The following is an 11,228-nucleotide window of genomic DNA, read 5'->3' as shown; positions in this document are numbered from 1 at the left end:
TAAGTCAGGTTTATCAATCCATGGAATACTTGAAGTAATGAGGAAAACAGAGAAGGGGCTGAGTCTTGTCTCCAGGGAGCTGTGGGGCAAAACTATGATAGCATTTCAGGATGAGAGAGGTGAAGGCAGAGAACACCTGAGGACAGAAGACTCGGGGACCCTCTTGGGAAGGGACCATCAAGGGCCATGAATCTCAGAACCAGACTTCTCAGGGGTAGGGGGTACCCACTGACAATCTGGTTGAGGCAAGAAAGTGTAGCTTAGTGTTATTATTCCCTGGGTCTTCCCTTGCTGACCTGCAGTCTCAGTTGAGACATCACTTCCTTCAGGAAGCCCACTCTGATTTCCCAAACGTGGGTTACAGTCTTTAACTCTGAGCCCCTCCTGTGTGTTCTCATCATCGGAGTTTTCACCCTGAGTTATAATTGCTTATTTGGAGGTCTGGTCTCCTACAACACTATACACTCCATCTGGTTAAAGCTAAATCTTTTACACCACTGTGTTCCCAGACCTGGCATAGCACCTTACACATTGTACGTTCTCAATGCGTGTGCAGTACATGATGGTATAGTAGAAAAAGCAGAGTCTTTGGTATCCTTCAAAAACTAGGTTCAGATCCTGACTCTAATACTTAAAAGCTGTGCAACTCTGGGCATGTTACCTAACCTCTCTGAGCCTCACCTCCTCTGTAAATAGGATGGAAGGTCAGGGTCAGCGTGAGGATGGAATGGGAAGAAATGTAGAAAGTGGTGCCTGGCCACACTGGGTGCTTAGCAGATGCTGGTTCCTTGATTCAGTCTCTGACATTTGGCCCATCTCTTCCATCCAGACATCCCCACCAAGTCAAAGCCTTCAACACCTTACAAACTCCTACTTTGTCCCCCACTTCATACTGTTTCTCTAGGATTTATTAAGCTCTTTCTCTGTACAAGACAATGTTCCAAACTAGGAGTTGGCAAACTATAGCCTGTAGACCACATCTAGCCCAGCACCTGTTTCTGTACTATCCCTAAGCTAAGAAAAGTTTTTACATTTTTAAATGGGGGGAAATTTTTAAAAAGGGATATTTCATGACACATGAAAATTATTTGAAATTCAAATTTCAGTGTCCATAAATAAGGTTTGATTGGCACCCAGTCAGACTCTTTTTCCTATTGTCTGTGGCTGCTTTTGCACAAGAGAGGCAGAGCTGAGTAGTTGTGACAGAGACCGTATGGCCCACAAAGCCGAAAACATTTATCGTCTTGTCCTTTGCAGAAAAAGTTTGCAAACCTATGTCCTAAGCGGTTCCCACACCGGATGATTATTAAGCCCTTGTAAGGGCAACCTGAAGTCGGTACTATTACAGCTCTCGTTGTGCAGTTGAGGAGCATGAGATGGGGAGAGGTCAAGTGACGTGTCCAAGGTTACATAGCGTGAATTAGAGTTGGGATCAAACTCCTACTGCCTCTGCAGTGGTCAGGTGACCGGGGACAACTGTAGACAGCCTGTATACCACGCTGAGGAGTCTGGCCTTGAAGGTTCTTGATCAGGGGAGTGACAGGATACAGTGAAACCTTAGGGGATCACTCTGGCCAATGAGCTGAAGGAGAGGGAGGGATGGGAGATGTAGCACAGGGCAGGGATTAAGAATTTGAACTCTCCGGGCTTCCCTGGTGGCGCAGTGGTTGAGAGTCCGCCTGCCGATGCGGGGTACGAGGGTTCGTGCCCCGGTCGGGGAAGATCCCACGTGCCGCGGAGCGGCTGTGCCCGTGAGCCATGGCCGCTGAGCCTGTGCGTCCGGAGCCTGTGCTCCGCAACGGGAGAGGCCACAACAGTGAGAGGCCCGCGTGCCACAAAAAAAAAAAAAAGAATTTGAACTCTGGAGCTGAGCCTCCTGGGTTTGACTGCAGCCAGCCACTTATCTGCATGACCTTGGGCAAGTTACTCAAACTCCTGCCTAATTTCCTCAGCTCTACAATAGGGGGAATAATAGAATCTAGACTGTCCCCTAAGGAGCTGTTGTGAAGATTGGAAACAGTTTTGTTAATCTGCCTTTGAGGCACAGAGCCGCCCCGCCCCTCGGTGTTGGCTGTTGTTATACCTGTAATTCGTCCCAGCAAGAAGCTGCTGTTCCTGCTCTGCTCCAGGCACCATTCCAGGCAATCAGGCTACAAAGAGGACATCAGACCAGTCTCCTGCACATGAGGAGCACCCAGTCCGCCCAGGGGGACAGGAGAGTAAATCAATACCTGGGAGCAGGGTCATGGTGGGCTGTTAATGGGAGCAGAGACCAGAAGCACCTCATTCTGGCTCTCCCCGCCAGGGCTCAGGTTCTCACTCCTTCCTGAACACGCCAGGCATCCCGCTGGGTTTGCCTGTCCCCTTCTCCCCAGGCTCTCGAGCTCGCCTGAACGGGGAATACTATGAGCCCAGGCAGCCATCCAGCGCCCTGCGTCTGGAAGACGGTAAAGCACAAATCAGCTCAGGGTACAAGGCCACTGCGAGAACCTGGGCAGAAAAATAACTTGGCCATTTCCACCTGCCAAATCACAAAGCAACAAATTCACGGGAAGAGCGATTGATGCTGAAAAGCCTAGCAGGTTCCAACCTGGAAACTTTGTCTCACTGATGTGCCCTGAAGGTACAGTAAGAATCCAGGGTAATTAGGAATTTTATCATATTATGTGCCAGCATCTCTTGCTTGCCCTGGTATTTTTTTTTTTACATTTGTTTTTGATTTGTCCTTTATAAGTGTGTATTGATGTGTAGACATATGTAGCTATGCATAGAAAAAACATTGGAAAGACACAGTAGTGGCTTTCAGTTGGAATGGAGGTGGAACATTTGGAACATGGAAGGGAAGAGAGGACGCTGTTTATTTCATTATCACCTAATTTTTTCCACCAGATCCTCATGCTTAACCCCTCCCCTTTGGGTGGAATACTTCAAGCATACGCGTTTTTTTAAAAGCTCCCCAAATAATTCTGATACATGCCCCTCCCTTCCACCCCACCCTCTGCCTGATTTATAATCATTAATATACACCAAATGTTAAAGTAGTTATACCTGAGTGTTAGGATTATACTTAAACATTTTTTTCACCTTTTTGCTTTGCTGGTGTTATTAAAATTCTACCGCGGGCTTCCCTGGTGGCGCAGTGGTTGAGAGTTCGCCTGCCGATTCAGGGGACACGGGTTCGTGCCCCAGTCCGGGAAGATCCCACGTGCCGCGGAGCGGCTGGGCCCGTGAGCCATGGCCGCTGAGCCTGCGCGTCCGGAGCCTGTGCTCCGCAACGGGAGAGGCCACAGCAGTGAGAGGCCCGCGTACCGCAAAAAAAAAAATTCTGCCTCGAACATGTAGACTAGCGTAGTAAAGTATGTTGGTTCTGAAACCAAACTACCTGAATTTAAACCTAATAGAGGCACGTCACTGTGCCTCAGGGATGTCATCTGCAAAAGGAGAAAAATAATAGTAGCTACCTAACTGGATTGCTGTGAGAAGTAAATGATTTAATACATAAAAAGTTCTTAAGAACTACATATAAAGACAGCACCTGGCACATGTGATGTTCCGTATGAGTTACCCATTATTATTAAGACAGAAGAATAGCAATACAGTTTTTAATTGTAGAAAATTTAAAAAATAAAACAATGTAATACTTGAGAGTAAGAAACACTGGCAGAAATAGATACTTGTGATACTTAGGATAAGTGTGTGTGCAGAGGTCTGTACTCCGGAAACTTGGCTAAGGAGCAGCTAACAGGTATCCATTTATCCAGTTTACTGTTATAAATATTTTTAGGGTCTAAGATATGAGGTTTAGTACTTTGTTTTTATTTGACTGTGACTTTGATACAAAGTATACCTCTAACAACTAAATTTCATAAATATCCCAGCTTCTAGGTCAATGGGGGCATCCACCAAATATGTTTATGTTGACCATCTGAGAATCAGGGCAGAAAAGCCAGCCCCTAGAGAAATCATGTTAGGTGTGTAGTTTGCAAACCGTGCCCTAGGAAACTCTAGGGCAGTACTTAGAAAAAAAAAAAATACACACACACACGCGCGCGCACACACACACAATAAAGGGGCCCTGAGACTATATATATGGCATATATATACTATACATATATATATGGGGGGGAGAATCCACAATATTTGCATGTTTTAAATATTATTGAAGCTGGATAGCAAGCCCAAGCCCTATTCTCCCCATCTGTGAAATGGGAAAACAATAGATTCTACCTGATTCTGTTTTGAGCACCATTTTGGAAGGGCTCTGCAAACTTAAAATGAAACTTTAAAGTGAGGAATGGTAGTTATGATTAGGAGGAGGATTAACGCAGCATGAAAGAAAAGTCACACAGGCTGCTGGCCGAAAAGTCTATAGCGGCAACAGGAAGGAGGTGGCTGGGCTTCCCCTTCCGTCTTGTTGGTTCCAGCCCAGAAACTCCACCCTGGCTGGAGAGAGAAGATTGAAACTTGTCGAAAGGCACGCCAACCATTCTCTTTTTTGTCAGACATTCAACGGTACTCTCTGCTTCCTACATGCATTTCTGTTTCTTCTCTCCCAACTCATTTTGCTTTGGTGTCTCTGCATCATTACTAACTAGCAAGTTACAAGCAACCTAATAGCTATTATTCATGGATGCCAGGCACTGTTCTAAGACTGCCTGTAATAACTAATTTCTCCTCCAAGTAACTCTAGGAGATATGGTTGTTTTTATGGTTTGTTTGTTTTTTGAGTTTTTTTAGGCCACGCCATGCAGCATGCGGTATCTTAGTTCCCTGACCAAGGATCGAACCTGTGCCCTCTGCTCTGGGAGTGCAGAGTCTTAACCACTGGACCACCAGGGAAGTCCCAGAGATAGTTTTTTATTATCTCCATTTTACAGAGGAGGAAGCTGAGGCATGGAGAGGTTAAGTAATTTGCAGTCTTTAGCGGTAGATCTAAGATGCAAACTCCAGCAGTCTGGCTAAAGGCTGTTGATGCTTTTGGTCACTACACTAGAATTCCTTTCAAACTTGATGATGAACAAGACAATTGGGGGGAACAGATTCCAGGAAGCCCACCATACAGCAGTCCTCTAAGATCTCAAGCTAATACCCTGTGCAGAGGATTTACTGAGACTGGAAAGTGGGGCCCCTATCTGCCAGCTGAGCTCAGCCTTGAGACCCCTTTTGGGTTCACTAGCCCTGGGGAAGCAAGGAGGGAAGCCCAGGTAGCCTGACTCCACAGCCTGTCCTGCTCATCGTGAACCTAAACTGTCTTGAAAGGAGCACAAATTGGTAAAAGATTTTCAGAAACAAATGTTGAAGCAGGATGTTAGTATTCATGGAGACTCCCCATTCAGAATCAGTTTCCACCCATTGCTTCCGGCAATTGGTGAATATGACCGTAAACACATCAGTATCCAGAAGCAAGCTGCCAAAGACCCTCTTTCAGGAGGAACGCCGGGCCCTCACCGCTCAGGGAGGAGCTGAGGTCATCTAATGCCAGGTGATGTTGACTGCTCTGACAGTTCCTGGGATCCATTCCTCCAGGATTTTGGACAGCGTATGCTCTGAAGGTGGCCTTTCCTCCTCAGAACATGATGTAACTCTCCGATCCTAAGCCTCAAATGGTTTGCAGATTTTCTGGGGTGGCTATTTCCTGTGTTCTGAGATCCCAGGTGGTGAGAGCATCCTGCCTGAGAACTGTGGACAGCATTTATATAGAAAGCCGCTTGTATCAGTCAGGAGGTGCTTGGTGGCCCAAAATTATGTACACAAGAAAGGGGAGTTTGCTGGCTTGTGTAACGGAACATCTCTGGAAAGATTTCAGGTGAGGATGGATATAGTGACTCAAACAAGTAACAGAAAAAAACCCAGCTTTCTTTTTATCTCTCTTCTCTGCTTTCCGTGATGTCAAGTTCATTCTAAGGCTGGTTCCTATCAAAGGAACAAGAGGACTACTGGAAGTCTCAGGGAGCCAAGCTTGCTTCCTTGTTCATTTCTAGCAGGAACAGCTGTCCCAAATTATTAAATGAAAGTCCTGGGCCCCTGATTGGATCATCTAAGGTCACATGCCCAACACTGAACCAATCACTGTGGTCATGGGCAATAAGCAGACCGTGATCTTTTAAAAAATTGTTAGGGTGATGCAAGAGGGAAGAGATATGGGAACATATGTATATGTATAACTGATTCACTTTGTTGTAAAGGAAAAACCTAACACACTATTGTAAAACAGTTATACTCCAATAAAGATGTTTAAAAAATAAATAAATAAATAATAAAAATAAAAATTGTTGCGTGTGTGTGTGTGTGTGTGTGTGTGTGCCCACTTGTGCACCCCTGTGTATTTTAGTTGAAGGTCCCTTGCAGGTCCTGCTTCCTGGAGAGGCTGCAAACATGGGAAAGGGGGAGGGATCATCTCCTCAAATTTCCCTTTATCCACAGAACTAAACAGACAAGCACAGCATCACTACTGTGGTTAGAGGTCTGCAGTATGGGAACGGGGAGGAACAAGTGGGGAGTCGGGGGTGTCGCTGAAAAACTACAGACCCTCCCTGAACTGCAGTGCTGCGGAGGCACTTGGTTTGCTCCAACTCAAGAGGAATCAGAAGATCAAAAGTGGTTTAGGAAGGCCATACCACCAGGGAAGGAGGGAGGAGGAAGGTCCACGGTGTGTGGGGCTGTTTGCAGTTGAGTGAAGCGACTGCCCTCCCCTTGCTGGAATCCCCCAAATCCCTCGGGTCCGGAAGGGGGTAGCCTGAAACCCCAGTGGGTAGGTCTGGGGCTGCCAGATGCTCCAGGCAGGGGGCCGGAGTTCTCACAAAGGCTGTCCTCCAGGGAGAAGCAGCACTGTCCCTGTACCCCCAACCTCACTGCTTCTCTGCCAGGGCACAGCGGTCCTTGACTTCCTACTACCAGTGTGCTTGTATTCATGCTTGATACCCTTCCGCTTCTTCTTGATGGGGTCCTTGGAGCTGGCACAGATCATTCTGCTTTTAAGGAGTACAGACTCAGGGGTCCAGAAGATCGGTACCAGGTCCTCCTTTCACTCTCCTCGGTCTCCTAGTTTACGTCATAGAGGGCATAGCGGCAGTCCTTCTCCGGTGGCACCCTCGCAAAGCTGGCAAGGCGTCGTCATCAGCCTGGCCCACATCACCTACCAGGATCCCCTGGCCCTCCTCCCAGACCATCTTTCTGTCCTCACTCAGGCAGAAGAGCACCACTTTCTTGCAGTTCTTCACCTTAGCAGCTTGCGCACCTGCACGTCACTGAATCCCTGATGCCACCGTCAGAGACAGCCATTTTCTTAGTTATTACCACCGGGAGGTCATGTTTCCAGAAGTGAGAAGGACGCGGCAAGGTGAGCCAGAGAAGGTGAGAGCCCCTGCACGGCTGCAGGCATCCAACTCAGACCGTGACTGCTTTCAATCAACCTAACCCCTGCCTCTGGGGAGCAAGCACCCCATCCCACCCACTGTTCCTTTAATTTCTGACATGACTTTTTTCTGAAGTCATTAAAAATACCAAATATGGTTCATGAGATCAATAAAGTAAATGGCAACTGCATCCTTCTATTTGCTCAAGGCAGAACCTTGGAATCATTCTTGACTCCTTCATTTGCCTCACCCAGGCCCATTTCCAATCAAATATCAAACCCTATTAGCTCTACTACAAAATATATCTGGAATCTGACCCCTTCTCACTTATCCACGGTGTCACCCCAGGCTGAGTTATCATCATCTTCCATCAAAATATTGCAATGGCCTCCTACTTGGTTTCCTCTTACTTGCCCCTGCCCCCATCACCTCATCCACAGAGAAGCCAGAGTAATCTTTTTAAAATAGTAAGTCATATCATGTCACTCCTCAGCTCAAAATCCTCCAGCGGTTCCCATATCACTCCAAAGAAAAGTCAAAGGGCATAACAATTGCCTACTGACCCTACATGTTCCAGCTTGTTACCTCTTCAATCTCATCTCCTACTACCCTCCCTTTGCTCACTGTGCTTCAGCCAGACTGGCTTCTTGCTGCATCCTCAAAATAACAGGTATGCCCCTGCCTGAAGGCTTTTGTATGTGCTATTCCCAAAGCCTGCAACACCCCTCTTCCCAGTATCTTCTTAGTTCATTCCCTTTGTTCAAAAGTGATATCATCAGAAAGGTGCCATATGACCACCCTGTGTGAAAACATACCTAGTCTCTCTTTAAGCCACTGACCTTGCTTTATTTTTCATAGCACTTACCATTATCTAAAATATTTAAGCATATGTTTACATGTCATTTTTCTCCCCTCCTAGAATAAAAGTTCTATGATAGCAAGGTTATTCACCACGATAGCCCCAATATCTAGAACAGTGAAGGCATTCAATGAATAGTTATTGAAAATGAGTGAAAGATTTTGAACAAATAAGGCATAAAAGAGGAAACGGCTAACAACAGATGAAAAAATGTTCAACCTTTCCAATAAACAAAGAAACTGGCCAATTTCTTGTTGGCCAAGATAATATTTTTGCCTATTAAATTGGCAAGAACAATAAAATAATAAATTCACTGCTGTTGATAAAGCAACGGAACTGGTATTTTCATGTATTATTAGCAACCAGCCTCACTGATTTATTTACAAGATATTTACTGGGTACCTAGTATATACCAACCATTGTGCAATTTTCCAGTATATACTCTAATCCATAATAAGGTTCAAAGTCTATGTATTGGTCAGGATAAACTAGGTTAGCTGTGGTAACAAATTAACTCTGCAATCCTAGTAGATTACCATAACATATTTGACATCTTGCTCACTCAACAAACCTACCCCAGATTGGGAGAGAGGTAGTATTTACATGTCACTTCCCTTCACATTTCATTAGCCAAAACTAGTCACACAGCCCTACCCAACAGCGAGGAGGCTAAGAAATGAAGTTTCCCACATGCCCAAAAGGAGAAAAGAAACAGATATTGGTAAATATTATTAATATCTACCATAACCTTTGATCAAGAAATCTTACCACCCTACTGGAATAATCTAAAACAGTTAAAGAGCCACATTAAGAAAAAATGTTCATTGATGTCTTATTTATTATTTTGATAGATTGAAAGAATCTTAAATGTTGAATACTGAGGAAATCGATAATGGAACTATGGTTCAGCCATATAATCGATTATTATGCAGTCATAAAAATAATAGTTAATGAAGAATATATATATATAATTATTATAAAATAGTAAATAAAAATTAGGAAGTAAAAGAAATGGATAATGTGATTATACCACCATAAAAACATACCGAATAAAAAATATCCTAAACAAATACATTAAAATGTATTCAGGGCTTCCCTGGTGGCGCAGTGGTTGAGTGTCTCCCTGCCGATGCAGGGGACACGGGTTCGTGCCCCGGTCCGGGAAGATCCCACATGCCGCGGAGCGGCTGGGCCCGTGAGCCATGACCGTTGAGCCTGCGCGTCCGGAGCCTGTGCTCCGCAACGGGAGAGGCCCGCAGCGGTGAGAGGCCCGTGTACCACAAAAAACCACAAACAAACAAACAAACAAACCAAAAACAGACTCATAGATACAGAGAAAAAAATTGGTGGTTGCCAGAGGGAAGGGGTGAGAGCTAAATAGGTAAAGGAGATTAAGAGGTACAAACCTCTAGTTATAAAATAAATAAGCCTCAAGAATGTAATATACAGCATAAGGAATATGGTCAATAATATTGTAACAGCTTTGTATGGGGTTACTAGACTTTGTATGGATACTAGACTTATCATGGAGAGCATTTCAAAATGTATGCAAATATCTAATCACCAAGTAGTACACCTGAAACTGACATAATATGGTAGGTCAACTATATCTCAATATAAATAAATAAATAAGGTACACATTAAGAGAAGGTAATCCGTAGGAAAATATGTATTTTAACATTCAGGCAGAACTACACTGGAAGTCAAAAACATCTCCATGAATTCCAAAAAACATTCACTGTGAGATGGTACCACCCCACTGAAAACCAGTGACCTTCACCGTCTGGTCTCTGACCTCAGCACCAGCTCTCATGCACTTCACTCGCTCTGCTCCAGCCATGATCGTTCTCCCTGCTGTTTCCAGACCGTGCAAGCCATGTTCCCATCTGGGGTCTTTGCCGCTGCACTCTTTCTTCAGGGAGCCTCGTGGCTCCCTCCCTCCCTCCTTCAGGTCTTTGCTCAAGGGTCTCTCTCTCAATGGAGACAATCCCTGACCACCCTCTTTCAAATACCAACCCCTCTCCCCACACAGCACTCCCGTCCGCCCCCTCCTCGCCCGTAGTTGTCTCCATACCACTTACCATCTGACACACTAGGTATTTTACTTATATGATACTGTCTGTGTCTTCTCCATGAAGTCAGAGATTTTTACTCTACTATATCCCCATTATATAAATGGGTATCTGAAACATCGTGGGTGTTTAATAAATATTTGCTGAACGCATGAGAACAATGAAGGAGGGGTATACATTGAGCAACTGAATGGATTGCTACAGACTCTTAGCAATCACGGCACTGTTCCTGAATGAATCACTTGCCTCCACGCCCCTGTACCTCACTCCTCCCCCAAACTTCTCCCCTCCCACGTGCTTTCCATGAGACACTTTCTCCATCCATCAGTTTAATGCTTGATCTGGCTTCCTTCAACCTTGGCATCACATCTGGATTATGGATTTGTCTCACTCCTGGGTATGATCATATTGTGACAGCTTCCTGGCAATGCCCATCTTGTCCTCCTTTCACCTTCTGTCCTGTTTCCGTCCCCTCCACCTTCCCAAACACTCCATAGCTCTGTCCACAGATGTACTTCCCCTAATATGCCCATCCTTCCAGAGCAGGTTCAAATGCCTCCTTCTTCCTCAAGGGAGTTCCACCTGCCTTCCAACTTCCACCATGTTAGTTTCATGAAGTTAGTTTCATGTTCCAGAGACCTCATCATTATTTGTAACCTTTCTGCCCCCATTATAGCCTGTGCTGTGTAAAATCTTGGATTCACCTTATCCTTCCTGCCAGAGTTTAAATTAAGGGCAGGGAGCAAGTCTGACTTGCCTCTTGCTTCTCCCATGGAACATGGAAGACGGTCAATGAACATTCAATGAGATAATTTATGTCAAGCCCTTATTACAGTTCCTGGCACCGGATGAATGTTCAGTCAATGCTGGCTGCTAATACTAGTTTGTACATGAGGAAGGCAGAGTTTGGTCCCACCCAGAGGAGAGATATAATATTTGAGG

General features: G+C 45.2%; 1 protein-coding gene across 1 annotated transcript; it reads right to left on the bottom strand.

Annotated features, from left to right (window-relative positions):
- Positions 1-6,796: 6,796 nt before the first annotated feature.
- Positions 6,797-10,054, bottom strand: LOC131767271 (cofilin-1-like). The gene is made up of 3 exons (XM_067010628.1): positions 9,967-10,054; positions 7,051-7,237; positions 6,797-6,968 (listed from the first exon to the last, which is right to left on the bottom strand). The coding sequence occupies exons 1-3, from the start codon at positions 10,052-10,054 to the stop codon at positions 6,797-6,799; spliced, it is 447 nt and encodes a 148-aa protein (XP_066866729.1).
- Between the last annotated feature and the right edge of the window lie 1,174 nt (positions 10,055-11,228).

The sequence above is a fragment of the Kogia breviceps genome, chromosome 12 (genome assembly GCF_026419965.1).
Source record: "Kogia breviceps isolate mKogBre1 chromosome 12, mKogBre1 haplotype 1, whole genome shotgun sequence".
NCBI lineage: Eukaryota > Metazoa > Chordata > Mammalia > Artiodactyla > Physeteridae > Kogia > Kogia breviceps.
The sequence above is the reverse complement of the archived record's forward strand: the minus strand, read 5'-3'. Positions and strand labels throughout refer to the sequence as shown.